Source organism: Panthera uncia, unplaced genomic scaffold (genome assembly GCF_023721935.1).
Source record: "Panthera uncia isolate 11264 unplaced genomic scaffold, Puncia_PCG_1.0 HiC_scaffold_513, whole genome shotgun sequence".
NCBI classification, from domain to species: domain Eukaryota; kingdom Metazoa; phylum Chordata; class Mammalia; order Carnivora; family Felidae; genus Panthera; species Panthera uncia.
This window is the reverse complement of record NW_026059664.1, coordinates 15,863-41,543: the sequence shown is the minus strand read 5'-3', so window position 1 is coordinate 41,543 and position 25,681 is coordinate 15,863. Positions and strand designations below refer to the sequence as shown.

At 46.0% G+C, this 25,681-nt stretch overlaps 1 protein-coding gene across 4 annotated transcripts; it reads left to right on the top strand.

Annotated features, from left to right (window-relative positions):
• Nucleotides 1-107: 107 nt before the first annotated feature.
• LOC125918169 (protein yippee-like 1) lies at nt 108-24,518 on the top strand. 4 transcript variants are annotated; one of them, XM_049624201.1, is made up of 5 exons: nt 108-267; nt 16,032-16,314; nt 19,097-19,140; nt 20,053-20,161; nt 24,294-24,518. In XM_049624201.1, the coding sequence occupies exons 2-5, from the start codon at nt 16,198-16,200 to the stop codon at nt 24,489-24,491; spliced, it is 468 nt and encodes a 155-aa protein (XP_049480158.1). In that variant the 5' UTR covers nt 108-267; nt 16,032-16,197; the 3' UTR covers nt 24,492-24,518. The 4 variants fall into 4 exon arrangements, with proteins under 4 accessions (XP_049480158.1, XP_049480161.1, XP_049480159.1 ...); XM_049624204.1 differs by having other exon boundaries at nt 109-267; nt 21,345-24,518; XM_049624202.1 differs by lacking the exon at nt 108-267 and adding an exon at nt 4,091-4,108.
• Nucleotides 24,519-25,681: the final 1,163 nt, after the last annotated feature.

Below are 25,681 nucleotides of genomic sequence, written 5' to 3'. Positions count from 1 at the left end.
CGGGGCGGGGCGCGGGCGCTGCAGCGCGCTGATTGGCCGGCGCCGCGTTCCGAGGCCGTTAACGGCGGCGCGGCCGGGCCGCGGCTCCAAAACAAAGGGCAGGCGGCCCGCGGGGCGGCGGCGGGAGGATGCCTCGCGCCCTGCCGAGGTGCCAACGGCCGCAGCGCGTCCGGGGCCGCGCCGGGGCCGCCTGAGAGCCGAGCCCGCGCTGACCGGGGCCCGGGCCGGATGGGCGCTGCGGGCCGGGGCGCGGACCGCCGAGCGGCCGTGAGTACGGGCGGGCCTGGACGCTGTTGAGCTGGCGGCTACTTTGTGGCGACCCGAGGCTCCTGCGGCTGCGGGCGGGGCCCGGAGGCACCTGTTGGGCGTCCGGGCTGGCGGGCGGGGCGCGAGCGGGCTGCACCTGTGGATGTTTTTGTTCTGATTTGATGTTTTAATTTGCTATTTGGCTCCGTGTTGGAACAGACCACAAAGCCTAATCTTTGATTTTGTTCCCCTGTCTCCCCCCACCCCCCGTCTCCTTCCCACTTCGGCCACGAAAAAATTAACAATGAATTAGATGCCTGGTGTGTAATAGGCTTGTCCCTCTTTAAAAAAAAAAAATGTTGTGACCGGTGAGGGAAATGAGGACAAAAGAGGTCTCCTAGGAATGTTTATTAAAGGGGAGGGGGTGTTTTCAAGTTGCCCACATAAAGATCGTGACTAAAATGAATCGTCCTCCGTATCAGTTCCCCGCTTGTGGCACTCGGATTTTACTAAAGCAGAGCTTGCAAAAGCCTTAGCTTGGGAAACCTGCTAAGTAGGGTCCCCCTCCCCCAGGCCTGCCTCTGACATCTTTGATGTCCAGATAATGCGCTGTGTTCCAGGATGGAGGGGTGGGGGTGGGGGAGCTGTAATTTCATTTTGGGTAGATAATGACTTTGGAAGACCCCAGTTTTCCCACCCCCAAGCTTTTTCTGTTCACTTGCATTTTTTCTTCTTTGTAGTCAGAACGTACACACTTTAACCTGTTGTTTCTTTTGCCAAGAATATTCTTCTTTCCACCCACCTCACTCCTAAACTCCTACCCAAGTCTCAAGAGGAGGCTTACCTCCTCTAGGGAACACTTTCAGGTGTTTCATCTGAGCCAGCTGCCCCTCTCCCACACCCATGCACCCTCCAACCTCTGCTCCCATCTAGTAGGTGTGACAAAGGTTTGCTGAGTCCCTGCTCCATGCCAGGAGCTGTGTTTGATGCTGGTTTTGAGTTTAGTAATCCTGCACTTGTTCTCCCCTACTTCTGGCCCTGGGCTCTTGGGTGGCAGTAGTGGCATAATTGAGGAATGCTAATACTGAGGGCTCTCCTAGACTCTTACACCTCCCATGGTTAGAGTGTTTCCTTCTCGTAGGAACCTCTCCACGGTAGGACGGGGGCAAAATCATATCCTACCATGGACCTACAGCACAGGGTCTGGCCTGTATTGGGCACGTAAAAAAAAACAAACAAACTGATCTTCATTACCAATCTGAATAGTGGCCTCAAAGATTTCATCTTTAAGGAATCTCTGTACCCAACATGGGGCTCAAACTCACAATCCCAAGATCAAGAGTTGCATGCTCCACTGACTGAGCCAGCCAGGTGCCCCAATAACCTTTGCTTTTTAAACAAACTTTTTGTTATGGAATAACTTTAGATTTCCATAAAAGTTGCAAAGATAGTACAGACAGTCCCAATATGCCCCACACCCAGTGTTCCCCATTGTTACTATCCTACAATGCTGTGGTGCATTTGCCAAAATGAACAACTGACATGGATACACCCTTGTAACTGAAGTCCAGACATTAGATCTTTCCGGTTTTGAAGCACTGAAATGTGTAAAGCCCTTTATATTGGGGGCAGTGTTCCTGTAATGCCTATTCTTTGATTCCTGCCCGTTGTCCTGTCTCTCAGTTTCACAAGGACTGCTATGCTGAGGGGCAGGGATGAGCTGGGAGAGGGAATGGGACTGCCAATAGAGTTTTACTGCATTTTTCCAAACCCTCGGGGACTGATAAATGAAAACTAGAATATGAAGAAGCAGTATTCTTAGTTATTTGGTAGCATGTATAACCACGTCAGCCCTATATGAAGTGGCCCTATAACCACTTCAGAGCTGTTCCAATGCGCAAAGCTGGCAAAACCAATACTCAGCTGCTGGAAATGCTGGAAATGCTTTAAATGCCAAGGTCAGATTGCCAATAGACTCTGCCTGGGTGGATTTAATGCCAGGAAGATATAAAATTGGCATTTCAAGAAGCTGCTATGCTAAACTTTAATAACACAAATTCTGTTATTCTTGGAGCCCTGATTAAAACACAGATAAGCAAGGAAACCCCTATTGTTAACTAAGCCCATTGTGGCTATTTATTGCTATCCCTTTCAATTTGTAAGGGCTTGTCTGACTGTGTAATGACATCTGTTCTCTACCTGCTGGGTCTTTGATTTTGCCTTTTCCACATGTTGTTAGATCTAAGATACCGGAAGTAACTTCACTAACAACTTACCTACAGTTGTAGAAAATATGAACACTGAAAAAAAAAAAGAAAAAACAGCAATAGAAGTGCTTTCAAACCACCCTCTGATGCTCTTCATTTGAGATTCATTTGGTTGTATGTTTGTTAGATCTGCTAATCAGCAAAACCTCTAGGGGGTGGAAATTTTGTCAGGAGGATCTCAGGGGAGGTTGGAGAAAGTTCTGAACAGCCAAGACCCAAGGGCTGAGGGTTCTGGGGACGACAATGCCAGTTGAATTCATAAAAGCAGTCACCATTCCTCCTGTGATAGACACCCTGGGGCACCTGGGAAGGCTGCCTGCTGGTGATAGTAAAATGGAAATCCTGGAGCCAGCCCACTGTCGTCCACACCCAAGAAAGGGCCCCTTAATCTGGCACCTGCAGAGCCTCACAATCAGGACCAGATTCCCTTGGGGCTTATGAGGTGTGGAGACACCCTTGCCAACCCTCTGTCATACTGTAGCAATGACATGACATCTTGTGTAATTCTCTGGACCTCCTTGTGAATCGCAGTTTACCCACAGATAAGGTAACAGCTTGGCTTGAGGTTCCACGGCCACCAAATATGTGGCGTGGTCTGAATTGAACCCTCTTGTACCTTTGGTTCCCCCCTGCCCCATACCACCGCCCGGCAGCCTGTTTCTTTCCAGACCTCACCTGCTGGCTCCCTCATGGTGCCACACTCTCACCCCTGAGCACTGGCCCACTTCTAATTGCTCTTTGCATCTCTAGTTTTTCTGTCTCTTGCCCCAACACAGGGCACCAAATGTTCGATTATGTTCTTTTTAACACTTTTTTTAAAGTTTATTTATTTGGGGGAGGGAGGGGGAGAGAGAGAGAGGGAGACAGAGGATCCAAGCAGGCTCTGTGCTGGTAGCGCAGAGTCCCATGCTGGGGCTCGAACTCACGAATTGCGAGATCATGACCTGAGCCGAAGTCAAGCGCGTAACTGACTGAGCCACTCAGGCACCCCACCCCCCATTATGTTCGTTTTAGTATGCAATTAAATAATTACAGGTTAAGATTCATACTCTCTGTCCTCCCACTTCCGTTGGCATTTGGGTCTAGAGCCCACCCTTTCAAGTGAGAAGGGCAGTGGTGTGTGGATAGTGCCTTGGCCTTTCCCCCTTGTTGATACCAAGGAAACCAGTAGCCCCTGCTAGGATGTGTCCCAACGCCCTGGCTCTGGGGAACTTTGTTACCAGTGGGTGAAATAAAAAAGAAGGTATTCCAAGTTGTTGCAAAAGAAGGCTCAATGCGAGCACATTAATCAGTAGTCTGGTGGGAGACAGATGGTGGAGGCAGGACTTGAGGCAGGAGGGAGGAGAAGTGAGGACTGGAGCTTGGAGAGCAGAGGCGCCTAGCCACTGGGTGTTGAAAGAGCCCAGACACCCCTTCCCAGATCCCCCAGAGACGCAGAGCCTGGGGGAGGCCAGAGAGCCAAGGGGGCTTTATTTGGGGGCAGCCAGATAGGCGGTAGGGCTGAAGGAGTCTTCTCATCTCTCCCAGTGGGTCCACTGATCACCAGGCCTGCAGTTCCTGAAATGTGGAGGAAAGCATTTCATCCTGTAATTCAAGTAAGAAGGAAGACTGTATGAAGGGAAGCTGGTTCTGCCAAAGGCAAACTAGACTCATGCTATTGCCCATTGATGTGAATCCTTCCAGGCCTTTCCATGCACGTGCTGTGTGTGTGTGTTTGAACAGTGAGTACATACATTTGGTGTCAAAAATCAAAAGTTACCAAAAAGCATACAGTGTAAGGGAAGTTGCCTTCCCCCATCCTTCCTACCCCCAGGTGAGGTCCAGCCTTGGAAATGTTTATCAGCGCATTTACCCTTCTCCTTTGGCTAGACTTGAGATGGTTTCTAATGTTTTGTTATTGTTGAAAATATTGTAACAACCTTTATCCAGTTATTTGCACATGTGCATGTCATTTCTTAGGTAAAATGCCCCAGATGGGCCTGAGGTCTAGGGGTGTGTGCCCAGGAGTGCTGATAGGTGTTACCAGGTGGCTACAACAAGCCCTCAGCAGTGGTGGTATCAACTTTTTAAGTTTTATTTATTTAAGTAATCTCAACATCCCACATGGGGCTTGAACTCACGACCCTGAGATCGAGTCGCATGCTCTTCTGTCTGAGCCAGCCAGGTGCCCTGGTGGTATCTTTTTAAAAAATTTTTGCCCACCTGCTGGGTTGTAAGACATACCAGACTGCCTTTAATTTGCAGTGATGAGTGAAGTTCACACCTGTTCATGTGTCTTCAGGCACAGAGGTCCAGGGCTTGGACTATGGCTTGGAATCCACAGCTTACTAGCTGTGTAACCTTGGCAGATTGGTTAACCTCTCTGGGCCTCAGTTTCCATATCTGCTCAGTGGGACTAATAAGAACAACCCCCCCATCTTTTAGGGTTGCTGCCAGTTCTTTGATTCTCATGAAATCAACAGCTTAAAATAGTGCTGGTTTGGGCTGGGAGTCTCTTCAGAGCCCCTGTGTTTCCTTTTCTGTGATGGATGTTAATGTCCCTGCCACCTACCTGGGGTTCCACTTCCACCATGAACTCTAGCTGAATGCTTTCTCTGCCTGGTGCCTCCCTTCCTCCTCACAGGGGAAGTGGTGGGTTGGGACTGGAGCTTATGTGCCAGGAGCGGTAATACTGGGAGGTAACATGGTGGCACGGATAGTAGAGAGGATGGGTATCCCCAGGTGTGGGGAAGGGAGCCTGCGGCCCTTGGGCAGCCTCCAGTCCATCCTGTAAATGTCAGAGCTGCTTGGTTGGGGCTTTATTTCTCAGTGTTTTTGTCTTTAGAAGTGTGATAATGGCCCCATATGGACATGGGCCTGATTCACATTCTCTTAAAATAATTATACATGTTTATTTTAGGAGAGAAATTTCTGAAATCCAGAATATTGTTTTTGCTCTAAGAAATTACCCTGCACAAATACCTTTTGGGGGGATGGTTGCTGCCCTCCAAACCCAAGAGAAACACAATGTCCTGTAGTAAACGTGATTCACTGAATGCATTTGCCTTTTAGTTACTTCACGGTGGTTCTTAACCTGCCAGTAGATCTGGTTGTACAAGCCCATTTGTACACTGGTTGCCTGAAAACTTGCCCATGATTTCCCCAGTGCCACAGTGGATATCCAGCTTATTTACTTAAGCTTATTTACTTAATTTTTGAGAGAGAGTGAACACACAAGGGGAAAGGAGGGTGGGTACAGAAGATCTGAAGTGGGCTCTGTGCTGAGAGCCGAGAGCCCAATGCAGGTCTCAAACTCATAAACCATGAGATCATGACCTGAGCCTAAGTTGGATGCTTAACCAACTGAGCCACCCAGGCACCCCTGGATATCCAGTTTAAAAGCCAACTGAAAACACAGTGTGACACACCCCTCAGTGACCATGAATCCAGGCCTGGCTGTTTCTCTGCCAGGACACCCTTTGAGGGATGGTGACAGGGGTGGAGGTCAGGACAAAATGGTAAAATGTGTGTGCATGAGACACACTCCTGCTTTTTTTTTTTTTTTTTAATAAATTTTTAAAAATGTTTTATTTATTTTTGAGACAGAGCATGAGTGGGGGAGGGGCAGAGAGAGAGGGAGACAGAATCTGAAGCAGGCTCCAGGCTCCAAGCTGTCAGCACAGAGCCTGATGTGGGGCTCGAACCCACGAACTGTGAGACCATGACCTGAGCCGAAGTCAGACACTCAACCAACTGAACCACCCAGGCACCCCCACACTCCTGCCTTTCAAAGGTTGGCCATGAGTGCTGAGCATGGACAAGGCTCAGTAAAGGTGACAGGGCCGTTCCACAGAGGCAGACCTACTGGACGCTGGCAGCTCCTCAGGTAGAGGACACCTGGGGCGGGGGCCGTCCAGTGGAGGCTCACAGTGGAATGGCACACATCCATGCCATCGAGCAGAAAATAAACAGAAAACCCTTGGCAATTTGCCACTTTGAAAGGTGTTGTCCCATACAGAGGGAATTGCACGCGAGCTAAAAGTGAGAGGTTTCCTCCGTTCTTATGAATAAAAGTGAAACAAAAAAGTGTTTTTGTTTTCAAGTAAACTCTACCCCCTGACGTGGGGCTCAAACTCATGACCCCGAGATCAAAGAGTCACATGCTCTGCCCACTGAGCCAGCCAGGCGCCCTGAAATCACTTGTTTCAAGGCTGGAGGGCAGTTTCTGTAGTTCTCCAGTCATGGGGAACAGTGTTTCGGCCACTAAAGGGACAAGACTCCAAATACCTGACCAGCTAGCTTGTGAATAATCTGAGATTCCTGTTTGTCGGCCCCTTCACTGTGTGCTTTTGGAATCTTTTAGAATCAGAGGGAGTCTGAAGAAAGGAAAGAAGGGACAAAACTTAAGCCTCCTTTCAATAAAAAGAGAAAACTCAGGTGAAGATATTAAAACAGACTCAACATGAGTTCGGTAAGAAATAAAGTCAGGAAGCACCTGGCTGGCTTAGTTGGTAGAGCATGCGACTCTTGATCTCAGGGTTGTGAGTTCAGGTGTGGAGCCTACTTAAAAAAAATAAGTCAGAACAGGTTCATTCCTTCCTTATTGGTCATTACTGATGGGTGGGGCATGTGTGTGTGTGGATCGACTTCGTCTACGTGGCCAGTGTGGGACATTGGGTGGGGACACAGGAGATGGAGATGGGCCGGTGCAGGTGGTATCTGAATTGACACTCACCTCTGTGACCTGCCTCTGTGACCTCCCTCAAAGACGGGAGGGATGCCAGGGTTCAAATTCATAGAGTGTCCAGTAGTTTGGGGCAACCGAAAAAACCTGATAAAATGTATTGGGACTAATGTGATATCATGAAAAAGTGAAAGTTTGAGGAATCACTGATCTGGAATATCTCATATAATCAGACTTCTTCAGAACTACCTTAACACTTGGTTGAGAAGACCATATTTTGGAGAAAGAAATGGAGCTTCATTTTGGAGGATAGATGTGTAGGTGTGGATGTGTCTCTTGTGTGGAAATTTCCTCCACAATATTCTTTTTATTTATTTATTTATTTATTTATTTATTTATTTATTTTTGGGACAGAGAGAGACAGAGCATGAACGGGGGAGGGGCAGAGAGAGAGAGGGAGACACAGAATCGGAAACAGGCTCCAGGCTCCGAGCCATCAACCCAGAGCCTGACGCGGGGCTCGAACTCACGGACCGCGAGATCGTGACCTGGCTGAAGTCAGACGCTTAACCGACTGCGCCACCCAGGCGCCCCCACAATATTCTTTTTTATTTAATGTTTACTTTTTATTTATTTTGAGAGCAAGAGCGAGCGAGTGCGGGCGGGCGCAAGCAGGGGAGGGGCAGACAGGGAGAAAGAGAATCACAAGCAGGCTCCACGCTGTCAGTACAGAACCAGACAAGGGGCTCAATCTCACAAACTGTGAGATCATGACCTGAGCCTAAATCAAGAGTCAGACGCTTAACCAACTGAGCACCCAGGTGCGCCCACAATATTCTTGTAGTTGAGTTTCTCTGTTGGGAAATGGGATGAACCATTAATTTTTGTTTATGGTATGAAATAGGATCCAGCTTTTTCTTTTCCTGTAGATGGGTATCTGTAATGTCCAGCACCATTTTTGGAAACCTCTCTTTCTCAGTGAAGTGTAATACCACTTTGCTATATCTGGTGTTCATCTATGAATAGGTCTGTTTCTGGGCTCTCTTTCGGGTCACATTGACCTGTTTTCCTGTCCTGTGCCTGTGCCTTGATGACCATGGAAAATGGCAGGACTTGGGGCAACTGGGTGGCTCAGAGCCTGGAGCCCACTTCAGACTGTGTGTGTGTCTCTCTCTCTGCCCCTCTCCCACTCACACTCTGTGTCTCGCACTCAAAAATAAACATTATAAAAAGAAGAAAGGAAGGAAGAAAATGGCAGGACTTGCTCTCTGGCAGACTCCGGTAGAGTACATGCTTCCTTTATGCTCTTTAAGAGGGTCCAAGTGTCCTCACTAGTTTTTAAGCTTTTTTTTTTTTTTTATATTTATTTTTGAGAGAGAGCAGCAAGAGCACGAGCAGGGGAGAGGCAGAGAGAAAGGGGGACAGAGGATCTGAAGTGGGCTGTCAGCACAGAGCTCAACACGGGGCTCAAACTCATGAACTGAAAGATCATGACCTGAGCTGAAGTCAGACCCTCAACCTACTGAGCCACCCAGGAGCTCCTTGTCTTCACTATTTGACCTTTGACATGATGGGGCTCAGGGTGTACTACCCTAAAATATGTCACCATATTGAATATCTTAAGCTGGAGGAATTTGAGAAAATGGCAGAAGGAGGAAGGTCACTCTGACCTCCCCCTTTGCCTTTATTCCCTGAAACAGGTCATTAAACTCCCATGTGAAAGGTGCCCTTCTGTACCAGGAGAATGGAAATTCTTACCACCAGAGACCAGGAATTTGGGGCAAAGAATTCTGTGTAAACAAACCTTGTTAAACCTACCCCACCTTCCTAATTATTTCTTCACCATGGTCTGCCCCTAGCCCGAACCCCTCTGCCTTGTCAGTTCTTCACAAGTAAATGGTTTCTTTGTCTAAAACGTAGAAAAGCTCCCTGCTCCGCTGCTTCTTTGGGTCTTCATTCTTCTGTGAAGGCTCCCAGGTACATGTAAGCATTCAATAAAATTTGTGTGCTTTTCTCCTGCTAATCTGTTTTTGCCAGTTTAATTTTTAGACCCAGCCAGGGACCCCAAGAGGGTTGAGAAAACTTTTCCCTCCCCTACAGACACTTCTAGGAGAAGTTTTAAAATTACATCTCTCTTGCTGGCTCCCTGGCTTGCATATGGGTGCACACACACACACACACACACACACACCTCAACACATCTTCCTCGATTTTTATTTGAATTGGATTTAATTTAAAAATTACTTTGGGGCATCTGGATAGCTCAGTCGGTTAGGCATCTGACTCTTGATCTTCACTCAGGTCTTGATCTCAGGGTCGTGAGTTTAAGCCCCACACTGGGCTCTGTGCTGGGTGTGAAGCCTGCTTAATTAAAAAAAAAAAAAATAGGGGTGCCTATGGCCTGGGTGGCTTAGTAGGTTGAGCATCCAACTCTTGGCTTTGGCCCAGGTCATGATCTCCTGGTTCGTGGGATCAAGCCCCACTTTGGGCTCTGCGCTGACAGCACTGAGCCTGCTTGGGATTCTCTCCACCCCTCCCTCTGCCCCTTCCCCGCTTGCATGTGTGTGTGCACTGTCAAAATAAATACAACTTTGGAAATAATAAAAATTACTTTGAGGAGAATTCATATGTTTATAATATCTTCCAGTCCTGATCTTGGTGTATCTCTCCATTTATTAAGGTATTCCTCATTGTCCCTCAAAGTTGTATACTATTCTTGTAAAGGTGTTTCAGATCTTTGAATTTATTCTTACTTTGTGTTGTTACACTGTTGTAGAAGTGTATATTTTCCATTCTAATCTTTATGCCTTCTTGCCTTGCCTTCCCCAGCTGGCTGGGATTTCTGGAAGTGCTGAATGAAAGTGGTGATATGGAGGTTCATTCCTGATCTCAAAAAGAATGTTTTCTAAGTCTGACCATTGAACATGATGTTCACTGTGGGTTTTTTCATCTTTATAGGTATCTTAACAGATATCTATAAAATCTATCTATAACAGGTACCTATAAAATTAACAGATAAGGAAGTTCCCTGATGTCCCTTAGTCTTCATGGAATGTTAAAATTGCGAATGGATGTTAAATTTTGTCAAATGCTTTCTCTGCATCTATTGAGATAAACAGATTGAGGGAACCATAGGCAGTACATTTTATTAACTAAATTTTCTAACGTTAAATGATTTTGTATTCTTGTGATAAAGTCAACCTAATTGTATTTTATTATCCTTTTAAAATAGTATTTGATTCTGTTTGGTAGTATGATTTAGGATGTTTGCATTTTGGCTTATGAGAAGAAAATTATAGTGAATTTTATTCTTTCACTGCCCTGGTCAAGGTTTAGTATCAAGTTAAGCTAGCTGTGTTCACTTTGATTTCACTAATGTTAATCAGATCTGAATTCAGGTTTGCTCTTTTCTTCCTGAGTCCTATTTTTCAGTTGTATTTCTTCCAGGAATTTATGTGTGTGGTTTGCATTTTCAAATATATTAAATTGATCACAACATCCATAAATCTCACTCAAAGAAAGTGATATTCCATTTCTATTTCTGCCAGGTTATTGCTTTGATCTGATCTCTCCCCCACTCCCCACCTTCCCTCCAATCATTGGAACAAAGCTTTATCAGTTTTATTAGTCTTTCTGAGAACAAACTTTTGGCTTCATTGAACCTTGTATATGCATGTTTTTCTTGTCTGTTGCATTGAATTTTTTACTATTTCTATATATTTTCTTTAGGTTTCTCTGTCAGTTTTCTAACATCTGAAAGATGGGTGTTTAGTTCATTAATTCCACCTGTCTTATTTTCTAATCTACCTTCTAGAAGATTTTATGTTTCCTTGTAAATACTAGGAAGTACTTACTGTTTAATTCAAAATATCTTCTAATTTTCATTGTCCTTAGACCCATGGGTATAAAGAAATATGTTCCTTTTTTTCTCTTTGGATTATACTTTTAAAAAAATCAGTATAATTGACATACAATAAATATCTTAGTGGCTTCAAGTGTAAATCATATGGACTGGATAATTTTATATATTATGAAATGATCCCCACCATAAATCTAGCTATCCTCTGTCCCCATACAAAGTTATTACAGAATTACTGACTATATTCTCTATCTGTACATTACATCCCGATGACATCTTTATTTTCTAAATGGAAGTTCCTACCTCTTAATCCCCTTGACCTGTTTTGCCCATTCCCCCAATGCCTGCCCCCTCTGGTAACCAACCATTTGTTTTCTGGATCTGTGAGTCTGTTTTTGTTTTTTCTTTAGCTATAAGTGAGATTGTATGGCATTGGTCTTTCTCTGTCCGACTTATTTCACCTAGTGTAGTACTGTTGATGTTGATCCATGTAAGATTTCATGGTGAGATGGTAAGATTTCATTCTTTTTATGGCTGTGTAGTATTCCGTTGTGTATATACACCACATCTTCTTTATCCATTCATCTATCGATGGACACTTGGGCTGCTTCCATTGCTTCCCTTTTCTCCACATCCTCACCAACACTTGTTAATTTTTTGTCTTGTTGATAATAGCCAGTCTGACAGGTGTGAGGTGATAGCTCCTTACAGTTTTGATTTGTATTTCCCTGATGATGAGTGAGTGATGTTGAGTAGCTTTTCACGTGTCTGGTGGCCATTTGTATGTCTTCTGTTGAAGAATGTCTATTAACGTCCTCTGCCCATTTTTTAAATAGGCTTCATAGTCAGCATGGGACTCAAACTCATGACCCTGAGATGAAGAGTTGCATGCTCCACCGACTGAGCCAGCCAAGTGCCCTCTTTGCCCATTTTTTAAAAATTTTTTTATATGTTTATTTCTTTTTTGAGAGAGAGACAGAGTGACAGAGCATGAGTAGGGGAGGGACAGAGAGAGAGAGGTACAGAACCTGAAGCAGGCCAGGCTCTGAGCTGTCAGCACAGAGCCTGATGCAGGGCTCAAACTTACAATGAGATCATGACCTGAGCTGAAGTCGGATGTTTAACTGACTGAGCCACCAAGGCGCCCCCCTCTCCTGCCCATTTTTAATCAGGTTGTTTATTTTTAAGTTGTGTAAGTCCTTTATATATTTTGGTTATTAACCCTTTATCAGATGTATGATTTGTAGATATCTTCTCCCATTGCCTGGGTGGCCTTTTGTTGATGGTTTCCTTTGCTGTGGAAAAGCTTTCCAGTTTGATGTAATCCTATTTGTTTATTTTAGCTTTTATTGCCCTTGCCTAAGGAGACTGGTCCAAAATACATTTTGCTAAGAATGATGTTAAAAAGCTTACTGCCCCTGGTTTCTTCGAGGAGTTTGTTGTTTTCTGGTCTTACATTCAAGTCTTTAATCCATTTTGAATTTATTTTTGTGTATGATGTAAGACAGTGATCCAGTTTCATTTTTTTGCATGTAGCTGCCTGCAGTTTTCCCAAAGACCATTTATTGTATATTCTTGCCTCCCTTGTCATAAATTAATTGACTGTGTGTGTGAGGTTTTTTTCTGGGCTCTTGATTCATTCCATTGATGTGTGTGTGTCTGTTTTTATTTATTTATTTTTTGTATTTTTTAATCTATATTTTTTAATTTAATCTTTTTAATGTTCATTTTTGAGAGAGAGAATGTGAGCAGGGGAGGGTCAGGGAGAGAGGGAGATACAGAATCTGAAGCAGGCTCCAGGCTCTGAGCTGTCAGCACAGAGCCCAGCGTGGGGCTCGAACTCATGAACTGCGATATCACACCTGAACTGAAGTTGGAAGCTGAACCGACTGAGCCACCCAGGCACCCCTGTGTGTCTGTTTTTGTGCCAGTACCATACTGTTTTGATTACTGTTCATTTGTAGTATAGTTTGAAATTAAGGACTATGATACCTCCAACTTTGTTCTTCTTTTTCAAGATTGCTTTGGCTGTTCGGGATCTTTTGTGGTTTTATACAAATTTTAGGATTCTTTGTTCTAGTTCTCTGAAAAATGCCGTTGGTATTTTGTTTGGGATTGCATTGAATCTATGGATTGCTTTGGGTAGTATGAGCATTTTAACAATATTCTTCCAGTCCATGAGCACAGAATATCTTTCCATTTATTTGTGTAGAAAGTAGTACATTTCTGAATTTCTAAGCGTATGAAAATTTTCTCTTGTGGTATTTTCTTATTGATATCTAAATTTAGTGTTTTGTGGTCAGAGAATATATTGTGTTTTCAATCCTTGGAAGTTGGTTGAGACTTGTGTGTTTGGCTTTTCTGAATGTTTGTGTGCTTTAAATGAATGTGGATTCTGAAGTTCTTAGATACAGTTTTCTCCATGTCTTTTATGTCTAGTTGGTCCATCACATCATGCACATCTTCTGTGTCTATTCATTTGTGTTTGTCTGTTCTGCCAGTCACTGAAAAGAATAAAATAGGAGTATATTTATACTATATATGCTGTATATTAAGTATACTATACATATGTAATAAGTATACCATGTTTATGCTTTATATAATAATCAGTAATCCTACTGTGATTAAAGATTTATCTGTTTCTCCTTACGGTTCTATCAATGTTTGATTTATATATTTTGAGGCTATGTTATTAAGTAGTCAGATTTACACTTTTTTTTAATTTTTATTTTTTTAATTTACATCCAAGTTAGTTGGCATATAGTGCAACAATGATTTCAGGTTTTACTGCTTTATTTTTTTTAAAGTAATCTCTACACCCAACACAGGGCTGGATCCCACAACCCTAAGATCAAGAGTTGCATGCTCTACAGACTGAGTCAGCCAGGTGCCCTGTCCTTTTGCTGTTTTAGCTACTTTATTGTGAATCACATGCATATAATAAATACACAAAACAGGGGCACATGGGTGGCTTAAGCACCTGACTTCGCTCAGGTCATTATCTCACAGTTCATGGGTTCGAGCCCCGTGTCAGGCTTTGTGCTGGCAGTTCGGAGCCTTGAGCCTGCTTTGGATTCTGTGTCTTCCTTTCTCTGCCCCTCACCCACTCATGCTCTGTCTCTCTGTCTCCCTCTCTCTCTGTCTCTCTCTAAACATTAAAAAAAATTTTTTTTTAATACATAAAACAAATATATTGTTAGCAAATAATTATAAACTGTATGTCTGTGTTGCTATCACCCAGGTTCTAGCTTCATCTTTCAACCATTCTGTGTCCTTATGTTTAAGATATGTCTCTTGTAGGGGCGCCTGGGTGGCTCGGTCAGTTAAGCGTCTGACTTCAGCTCGGGTCATGATCTCACAGTTTGTGAGTTCGAGCCCCACGTCAGGCTCTGTGCTGACAGCTCTGAGCCTGGAGCCTGCCTCGGATTCTGAGTCTCTCTGTGTCTCTCTCTTTCTCTGCCCCTCCCCCACTTTCACTCTCTTTCAAAATAAATAAATAACTTAAAAAAATATATATGTCTCTTGTAAATTGCATCTTAGATGAATTTTGTCTTCTATCCAGTCTGACACCTTAAACTACCATTTAGCTTGATGTGGGGCTTGATCCTACAACTGAGATTATGACTTAAGCTGAAATCAAGAGTCGGATGCTCAGCCGACTGAGCCACCCAGGTGCACCTACTGTCCTATCTTTTTAAAGCTGTACAAAACGACACTGCTGTTCTTTTACTCACCTATTTACCATCTTCTTTATTCACCATTCCTTTTTTTAGACTCTGACGTTTAGGTAGTATTGTTTTTCTTCTGTCTGAAGCACACACATCCTTGTACTTCCTTTAGTGGTATTTTGCTGAAGTCAACCTTTATAGTTTTCTGATAATGTCATTCCGGAATTCTCGAAAGATATTTTCACTGGATATAGAACTCTGGAATAGCCAGATGTTATCTTTCAGGACCTTAAAGTTACCTTTCCTGACTACCCTCTGGATTCTGTTATTTTACTTGGGAAGTTGTTCTGTTGAAAGGTAGTTTTCCCTCTCCTTCTGGATACTTCTAAGACCTTTATTTCCTTTTCTTTGGTGTTCTGCAGGTGCTCTGCCCCATTTTTCTCCCACTTTACCTTCTATAAATCTAAATATTTTTCTGAGCTTTTACTGTCCTTTTCAAGAAATCAAGCCACATCAATATTGTAAGCGTTTTCCCCTATATTTTCTTCTAGGAGTTTTATAGTTTCCATTCATACATTTAGGTCTTTGATCCATCCTGAGTTAATTTTTTTCACTGTTGTTTTGAGAGGCAGCAAGTAGGGGAGGTGTGTGTGGGGGGGTGGTGACAGAAGATTTGACGTGGGCCCCATGCTGACAGCAGGGAGCCCAATGCAGGGCTTAAACTCGAGAACCATAAGATCATGACCCAAGCCAAAGACACTTAACCGACTATGCCACCCAGGCATCTATTTTTTGAGTCAGTTTTTGTATGCGGTGTTAAATAAGGGTCTAACTTCATTCTTTTGAATGTGAGTATCTAGTTTTCCCAGAACCACTTGTTGAAAAAACTGCCCTTTCCCTAATGAATCATAGCACCCTTGTTTAAAATCATTTGACCCTACACAAGGGTTTATTTCTGGACTCATGTAATTTTTTTTTTTAATTTTTATTCATTTTGAGACAGAGCATGAGCAGAGGAGGGGCAGAGAGAGGGAGATATAGAATCTAAAGCAGGCTCCAGGCTCTGAGCTGTTAGCATAGAGCCTGACGTGGGACTTGAACCCACAAACCATGAGATCATGACCTAAGCTGAAGTCAGAAGCTTAACTGACCGAGCCACCTAGGTGCCCCGAGGTATTAGTATTCTTTAGGTATAATATTAAAGAATTAGATCTTCCAGTTCTGCCCCCCCCCCACCCTATTCCTCAAAATACATACCTCCTGAACATGCCTCCTTGACGTATTTTGTTCCCTCCATAACCCACTACTTTGTCTTGATTCATTGACAGGTTGTGACATTTTTCTCTCGTCCCAGCTGTGTGGACAGTGCCACACGCCCTCCGAACAACAACGGCTCTTGCATGCATATTTCAGTGTCTCTTTTGTCAGAGAGCCCAGCAGAGCCGCGGTTCTTCCGGTGCCAGCCCTGAGCTGAGCGAGGAGTGCCCTGCCGAGATGGTGAAGATGACAAAATCCAAAACTTTCCAAGCTTATCTGCCAAACTGTCACCGAACGTACAGCTGTGTCCACTGCAGAGCCCACCTGGCCAATCATGATGAGCTGATCTCTAAGGCAAGTGGTTTGTGCCCAGAAAATGATGAGATCCCCCTGAGGATGATCAGACCTAATTCGTAGACAAACATTTAACCATTGTGTGACTTTGAGGGTCTGTTGTGTCCGGGAAGTGTAGAGACTCCTGGGCAGCATTGATGAAAGTTTCGTGCATGGTGGAGTGTGACTGCACTGTGAAGTTGGTGTGCTTAGTGTGTTGGTCGTGGTGTTTGTGCAGTGGGTGGGTTTTGGAGGGATAGAAAATCACAAAAAGCAAGAGGAGTAGGTTAGTTTGTCAGAGCAGTAAAGTTAATGTAAAACCAAAACACATCAAAGGAACAAAGGAAGTCTAGCAAATCTGTGGGAAGAGTTTAATAATAAGGGAATTAAGAAATTTTAAAAACTCAGAATGCTTAAGGAGAAAACTAGCCTATCATAGAGGAATGGGGGAAAGAGGATCTTTTTTTTTTTTTTTATGTTTTATTTATTTTGAGAGCGAGAATGCCAAGCAGGTTCTGTGATGTAAGTGCAGATCATGCTGTAAGTGCTATCGTGCTATAAGCACAGATTACGCAAAACTGTGAGATCATGACCTAAGCCGAAATCAAGAGTTGCACGTTTAACCAACTGAGCCACCCGGGCACCCTGAAGAGAGGATCTTTTAGAAAAATCGTCAGGATGGACACTCTGAACAGGGCCATGGCAGCTGCCCTGGGCACTCTGTGTAGGACCAGGAGCAGCCTAGTAGATGAGAAAAGAACAGCCCAATTCCTTATTATTAAGTTGGACCCTTTTTTAGCAGCGTTTGAGGTCTATACTCAACCACTTGTGAACACGTAAAACGATTCAAATGTAGTAGGTGGGAAGTTGTGACCGTTCTCTCCTGCCCATCCTTGCAGGTCACCACCACCTCCCCCCATCCTCACAGGTTTGCCTTCTTGGGCTACGTGAACCTCATGCTCCTTCAAAAACAAAGTCAGGAAGTTGGGCCTTTCAGGAATCCCTGCTTAAGCTTCGCACTTTAGTCAGTAGGAAGATTGCTTGCCTACTTGTGTTTTAGCTAGGTGATAATGAACGGTTGTCTCATTTCTGTTTATCATCTAAAATAAACACAGTGAAACGAGGCAGAGAGTTCCTGTGCTCTCGCTGCTGTGGCTCCTTTGTCCATTCAGAAGATTCAAGTCAGAAATGCGAGGGCCTCGGTTCCTGGTTTCTTGGGTGCCTTCCAAGGCAGGCTCCGTGTGTGTCACAGTGTCTGAGTTTGTGGAAGGCAGAGCCACTCTGTGACCGCCAGATGGGGCTGTGTGGCTTGGTGACCTCCCTGAGCCATGCCATCTCAGAGGGCATAGGTGTTTGTTGGCATCATCATGGTGTTGGTTCTGAAGCATGCTGGAGGCCCCATCATGGGGTGGGCCAAAAGGAATTTGGGATGCTTCTTTCAACGAGCCCGAAAGACTGTTTTTTTAATTACATTGAAAGTAGAGACCTGCTAGGTGGAAACAGCCGTGACCTTAACTGAGTATCTCAGGATGAAAGTCATGCTGAGAACCTAAATGCACCAAGCACACAGTCTGCCAAGAGGCATCAGACCTTGCATTTCAGCTGGTGATACAGGAAACTGCTGCTTTTCCTTCCATACATTGTTAGTCCGTAAGTTACCATGTAGAGCAGAATCCAGTTCATATGAGGACAGAGGTATTGTCTTGACAGGTGTTCACGAGCCTCTGGGGCCATCTTTGTCACTAGTAAGCAATGCCTTGGTCCAGGGGAACTATTCCTGGTACAGGCAGGTCTAGTTGTTAGAAGGCTCTGATTTTATCTGTGGCCCACATCTGGCACACCACCTGTTTTCTGTGAAGTATTATTGGATCACAGCCACATTCGTCTATTTATGTATCACGCCAGAGTAGTTGCAACAGAGGCCGCGTGGCCCCCAAAGCCTAAAATATTTATCAGCTGGCCTCGTTTACGGAAGTTTGTAGGCCCGCACTCTAGTCTGACTTCTATCTAAACCCGAACCTCAGATCTGACCATATCACTGATCCAAACCCTGTTTAAACAAGTAAGGATTTGCAGAGTAGGTGAGAGAATTAGGAAAATTGGTCTACCGAATTGAAGGCTGATAAGGATGTGCAGGAAAACCTATGAGATGATTATTTGTTAAATTGGCCATGATGTAATATTCCTTATTCTAGAAAACCACTTGAAAACTCTTCTTAATCTGAAAGCTGTATATTTCTTTTTTTTTTTTTTTTAAGTTTATTTATTTTGGGAGAGAGAGCACACATGTGAGCGAGTAGGGGAGGGACAGAGAAAGGGGGAGAGAGAATCCCAAATAGGCTTCGTGCTATCAACGCACAGCACCACCCCCTCTCCCCGTCCCCCATGCAGGGCTCAAACTCACAAACTGTGAGATCATGACCTGTGTCAAAACCAAGAGTCAGTTGCCCAACGGACTCAGCCACCCAGGCGCCCCTAAAAGCTATATAACTCAGTCAAAACACTGGTAGCCTCAAGCTAGGTTATACCACAGTAACAAAAAGCCCCCAAGTCACAGTGGCTTACCACAAAGGTCTTACTCCAGTGAAATGTCTGTCCAGGGTCTGGGAGCACTGTGACTCCTGGGTCCTGTGTGGGGTCCAGAGCCCCGGAGGCCTGTGGTAGCCGTTCCTCAGCTTGGCCCTCCACTCACGTTGAGGCCATGACCTGAAAAAGTGTCTCCACCTTTATTCCAAAATGCAAAACTCACCATCCCTTTTCATCTTACCACAACAGACATGTGACAGCTTTTTCTTCTTTGCAGTCTTTTCAGGGAAGTCAGGGACGAGCCTACCTCTTCAATTCTGTGTGAGTACCACTGCCGTTGGCCTGTGGACCTGCTGTGTTCATGGTCACATTACATTTATTGCTTCTGTACATCCGTGCAAACAATTACTCAAAGGCTAGAATGACCAGAGGGTTTTTGAAAAATTTTTATTTTCATTTAAAAAAATTTTTTTAATGTTAATTTTGAAAGAGAGTGCAAGTGAGGGAGGGGTGGAAAGAGAGGGAAACACAGAATCTGAGGCAGGTTCCAGGCTCTGAGCTGTCAGCACAGAGCCTAACGCAAGGGCTTGAACTCACGAACTGGGAGATCATGACCTGAGCCGAAGTCGGATGCTTAAACAACTGAGCCACCCAGGCTCCCCTTTTTATTTTTTTTATTTTGAGAGCAAGAGGGTGCGTACGAGCCAGGGAGAGGGAGAGAAGAGAGAATCTTAAGCAGGCCCTACACTCAGCACGGAGCCTGTCATGGGGCTCGATCCCACAACCTTGGGATCATGACCTGAGCCAAAACCGAAAGTTGGACGCTTAACCAACTGAGCCACTCAAGCACCCCAGGTCAAGTGTTTTTAAGTGATCTTAAAGAATTGTACCCTCCAGTCAGAGTTTCAGGGAAGAGTGTGCTCTTACCTGAGGAACTAGCTCCCACATGCGGTGTGGTCTGTGCCCCATTTGTGGTGGGTTTGAATTTTACTGCGCTATGCACCACAGAACTGTCACCTCCCTAGGAACCTGGCCCATCTTGGAATTCTCCTGGGGAAATGAACAGTTGTTCCTTCTCATACAAGGTGGTGGTGGGCAGGGGGCGGGAAGGTGGGGCATTAAGAAGAAACACTGGTGCCTTTGGTAACCAGCTAGCTGGAGAAATAACCACCTAAGGCGGGAGCCAGGGGAAATGCTCTGGTCTCCAGCGATTTCCTGCCTCCTCCCCTGTAGGGTGAACGTGGGCTGTGGCCCCGCTGAGGAGAGGGTCCTTCTTACTGGCCTGCACGCGGTCGCAGACATCTACTGTGAAAACTGCAAAACCACGCTTGGATGGAAATATGTAAGTAACTGTCTATTCCAACCTCTTGGACACTGCACAGATTACCAGATAAAACACATTACTAACAGACACAAAATTCGCGAAGGAGTAAGCCCTCCCCCTGGAAGTGTCAATCCATGTTTTAAGATAGAAATTCTGAGCCAACTAAAGATAGATGTAATCACATAGGCACACCTGCGCTCCCAGGGCAGGGGTGACAGCCATGCCTCACAGTCCCACCCTGCAGACCTAGGCCCCTGAGGGGCCCCTGGAATGAGGGGAGGGTCCCACCTGTCTGGGGGACGCTCGCCGACTGGCCAGGCCTGCGGTGGCTGCTGACATTACTTAGCAGTAGCGATGGCAAGCAGAACCGTCTGTGGTGCTCAGAAGTTTCCGCCGCGCCCACTGAGGCCTGGCCTCCCCCCGCCCATCAGAGGTTTGGCCTGTGGGCAGCTTCTGCTCCCCCACACTCCCTGCTCCCGTTTTCCCCACCCCTCCTGTCAACTCCCAGATTTGTCCCTCTGGCCTGCACACCTGGTGCCCCCTGGCCATTGAATGCACGTCCACCCTGGGCTCTGGCATCTGAGAGGCGTGTCTGGGTGTGGCTGGCACCTGCCTTCATGACGTGCTCTTCTGCAGCGATTCTGGTCATCTTGGTCAGGGCCAGCTGCTCTCCCTCTTTCTGTAATTCCTGATTGTTCCTATTCTCTGCATTCCCCATCACACATGGAGATGGGCTTGGTGAGGCCTGCACACACCCCCAGCCCGTTCTGCTCCACCCTCACTGCCCACCCAAGGGCCTTCTCTTCTTCCAACGTCTTGAATGACCTCCAGGGCACTTGGCATAGTTGCCTTCGCTTGCCACTTATCCGCAGTCCCTGCAAGGAGGCTCTGGCTCCTCAGCCTCCCAGACTGCCTCGCACATGGTAGAGGCTCGGTAGCAAATTTGAATTAGCCTTTCCCTGTGAGTTTATCAGCAACTTCACAACGAGTAGGAGTGGCCTGTCCTGTCCTAGGTGTGCTTGTCACCGAGACAGACCCTGCCCCCCCCCCACCCGCCCCGGCCCTGGTCAGTACTGCACACAGATCACCTGGGGAGATTTAATACCATCCACTTATTTTCTTTACCAAGCATGCAGTGAAGCCAAAGTGAAATCGATTCTGTCCTGAGACCTTCTTTCTACTTTTTTTTTTCTTTTTCAAGGAACATGCCTTTGAGAGCAGTCAGAAATATAAGGAAGGAAAATTTATTATTGAGCTTGCCCACATGATCAAAGACAATGGTTGGGAGTAAAGTGAAAACTTTGTTCTCTTCTGAATCCTATTTTGTGAAACTGTAAATGTAACGGAAACCTAGGAGCATCCTGGATGACAGTATTTCTTGAACTTTGAACCTTGTAGGCTGGCCTCTCCCAGCTGTTCTGGTGGTAAGGTGTCCCCTCAGCCTCTGTCCTGTTCATGTACATGGCTGTTTCCGAAATGTTTCAATGACCTTTTCTTCTCAAGTTCCAGAGAAAGAATTAACCAACTGATGACTTATCCGTCTAGTTAATACCTTCTTTTAACCTATGCCTTTACGATAGAGTTTGGTTGTGCTCTTTCACGTTTGATAGAAAACCAAACTGAATTTCTGCGGACTACAGGGTTAGGGTCTTTTTAGAGAGCAAGTTCATTCCTCTCTTTTGGAATGAGGGTACTATAGCCCACTTTTTTCCCCTAATTCGTGAAACTACAAATGGACTGTTCCTCTTGCAGATGAACTGTTAAGGCATAGTGCTCATTTAAGAATCTTCCAGAAGCAGCCAATGAATCTATATGCCAAGGGACCTTTTTTTTTTTTTTAAGCCTTGCTCAAAAACAGAAGACACCACTGATTACATTTTAGATAAGCTATAAATAGAGAAATATGCCTAATGGAACATCTTGTTTATTTAAGCCAACAGCTTCCCTATCTAGAAAGCAAGCATTAGCAAAGGGGTCTGCAGGGGCACGCTATTTAGGCTGCAGTCCGGCAGGGCCCTGGCGGTGGGGCTTCTGCATCAGTTGCTGAGGGTGGGTGGTCCACAGAGTTAGAGTTTAACGCACTGGACCGAGTAAAATCGGATTTCCTTTTCTATTCTGATGTACTTGAAGAAAAAGAATTACTTTTGCATATGAAAGAGGCCAGAATGAGCAGGATAAACTTCCAAACTTGAGATTTGGGAGATTGTTTTAACATTTTTTTCAGGAAAGGTTAAAGTTCTAAGACCTATTTAAACTTTGTAAATGAATATGGGTCTCTTGTGCCCCACTGGTTCTGTCCCTTGAACTGATACAGAAGGGATCTGGGTGGTCTTCTAAGTCCTGTGTCTCAACCATCCACCTGTGCCTCTGCAGGGAGAGGGCACTGTGCAGAATTTTGGCCAATGTTCAGAGCATGGAGGTCAAAAATCATTCCCAAATAAGTTCTGTTTTTCAGTGTTTGAGCCTGACTCCAGCTGCTAGGCCTGGCCAGCAGCTCCAGGGGTCTGGTGGGGCCTCCAGTGTAGCTGGAGACCCCTGAGCCCCCATTGCTGGGGGTGGGGGCAGGAAGAGAGGGCCCAGGGAGGCAGGGAGAGAGAAGGGCAGTGTGCCCAGAGGTTTCTCTGCCGGGCCAATGTCTGAAAGACAAGGTCAGCCCCGTGGCAAATGTGAGCTGGCTGGGAAGGCTGAGAACGGCTTCTAGTCCGGTGGGAGGTCCCTTTCCTCCTTCCAGCCCTCCTGAGCCCCAGAGCCCATGGCCCCCCTGGGTGGTTTTGGCACAGCTGCTCACCTAGTTTCCCTTTTGGCACCGTCTCTCGGGTTAAGCCTTGGAACGTGGGGAAATGGCGCTGCCTTGCTGTGGGTGAGGGCACGGGAGTGCGAGCTAGTGTATACGCATGTCTCCAAGTATCGGAGGCAGATCTCTGTACAGCCGTGTAGGCCTCTGCGTGTACAGGTGCTCCAGCAGACTGCTGCTTCCTGAGCTGGCGTGCCCCCCCCCCCGCCCCCTCCCCCCCACAGATGTAGGTTGTCCCAGAGCAGCCCCGTGTTTGAGTTCATGTGCAGCTATACAGCCTTCAGGCTCCCAGGGCACAGTCCTGCACGCATGGCACACTCATTGCCACGGTCAGAAACCTGAAGACGCCGCACTTGAGCTGGCACGTGAAGCATGGTCACCTGCAGCTTCGGTCCTTAGTGGCAACTTTGAAAGGACAGAAAGACGCCTTCGTTGAGGAGTACTCCTCTTTGAAAACTTCACCTAAACTGACACCTCCCTTCTTGCCTTGGTGCCTCCATGAGCCTCAGTGCTGTGTCTGAGGCTCCAAGAGGATGAGGGAAATGGGGGTCCTGGGGGTGCTGAGGGCAGGGCTCCCGAGCACTTCTCCGCAAGAGCTTCACGTAAACTGAAGAATCTTCTCAAATTCTTCTGACCGAATTTTGTATATACTAAACTTCTATTTAAAGCTTTTATATGTTCTGGGCAAGTTTACTGCTCCTTCGATTTGAGCACTTTGGTTTTTGTATTGTCTTTTGTGATGGCATTGAAACATTTTTACTAGTGGTCTTAGGAGGCCTTGTTTTGTTTTGTTTTGTTGGTAATTGATACCAACAAAAACCCTTACCACTTTTTTTGTTGGTCTTCTGAAAAACCCAAGCTCCTCTTGAAACCAAAAGAACAGACCGTGAGCTGGCTTCAGGGAAGGACATTCACACACGAGACCACAACCAGATGTGCTGGTAAAGTGTTGGAATGTTCCACCCTTTTAAATTCCTAAACAGTAAATATCATCCTGTGACTTTTATTTAAATTATTTAAAATATTTTTTTCCTTGAAGTTTGGGAGGTGATGCCAGGATCATAAATGCATTTAAACTATGTGGTGTTCTCTGGCACAGCACATCTACTCTAAAAGTGTGGTTTAGTTTTGTTGCTGTTTTATATATACATATATATAGTATTTTTATACCTTAACGCTTATTCTTGATGGCATCTGTCAGATATTACGCGAAATCAGAAATGGGAATCTTTTTTAAAAAGTCCTTTAATTTACCTGATGACTTCACCAGGTACTTACAAAATCCAAGTGGTTTTAATACCTAGAAAACTAAGTTCCAAAATGACCTACAGAAATGTAAACCCTCATTTGTCAAAGGCTCTTGGGTGGATCTGCAGCCCAGAGTGGCCTGGCCATGCCTTGGGCCAGGTGCATGTGGTCACTGGGTGCAGCTGGAGGGACGGACCGATGGACAACAGCCTGAAGGTTTGCCCCTTGGAGCAGGACTGCCAAGCTCACGTGCACAAGCCTCCTTCAGCCTCTGCGTCCAGCCCTCTGTCCTCTGTGTCCGTGTGAGGTTCAAAAATAAAGCTTCCAATGTCAGATGTGTCCTTCCCAGTAGCACCTCCTGTTGTGGGCACTGGGGGCCCTGGATTCCCACAGTTCTCATTGTCCATGGCTTCTCCCATGTGGGGTCCTGTTCCTTGAGGTGGAGAGGCAGGTAGTCCTGGGTGTGGGCCACAGGGGAATGTGGCTGTGACTACCCATGGTCCTTGCTGGGCAGGCCTCAGTGAGTCCACGCATAAGGCAACAGAGCTTTCCCTGCTGCGGCTCCGGTCCCATGTGGGGCCATGCGGCCCACTGTCTCCTAGAGCTCTGTGTCACCGGGCTCCCACCAGTTGGGCTTGTGCACGTAGCCCAAGAACGCCTAACCTGAGCTCACCCCTCCTGAACGCTGAGGGGTTAGGAGCCCTCTGGGACTCCCTCTTCACCCCCACATACCCGGAGTCCACGAGCGACTAGTCAGTGGCCTGCAAGTGCGTTTACATGGCTGTCACTGCATCCAGCCCTCTCCTCCTGGGTGAACCAGACTCTTGGGATACATTTCAGGCACAAACACTGGAGTGTAAGCCCTTCACTAATTGGGAGGGTAGTGGTGAGGAGGTCATAAAGAGGGATGAGGGCCAAAGGCAGAGGCTGAGAGGTCACTCCCTAGAGCCCAGGTCCCTGGTTCCAGCTATGGTCACAGGCAAGGGATTGCAGAGGCACAGGGTGCCTGTGGGGCTCAGCCTTGTTCTCAGCACAGAGGAAAGCTGGTGGCAGGCCTGAAGCAGGATGACCACAGGCTGATGAGCTTTAGGTGGGTGACACAGATATGACCTCTGTGTGGATATGCACAAGGGGCTTGAACAGACGCAGGTGAGAGATAAGGGGCTTAGACCCGGGGTTCAGCATCAGAGATGGAAAAAGAAGAGCCCCCCAGCATGTTCTGGAATTTGAAGTTTGGGTGAGGGGAAGAACCAAGGACAAGCTGGAGAGAGTGGTGGCCTGTGCTGACCTTTAGACCACAGGCCTTAGGAGTGGGTGTGAGGAGTGGACAGCCTTGGGGCCAAAGGAGACAGACAGTGGGAGGCGGCAGCTGTCCCCACCCTTCTGCAGAGGCACTTTGGGAAGGCCGAGGTAGCCGTGTCAAGGTCAGGAGCATGGAAACCAGGCTGGCACAGGCTACGGAATGAAAAAAAAAAGGGTGGGCAGGCAAGCAAGTA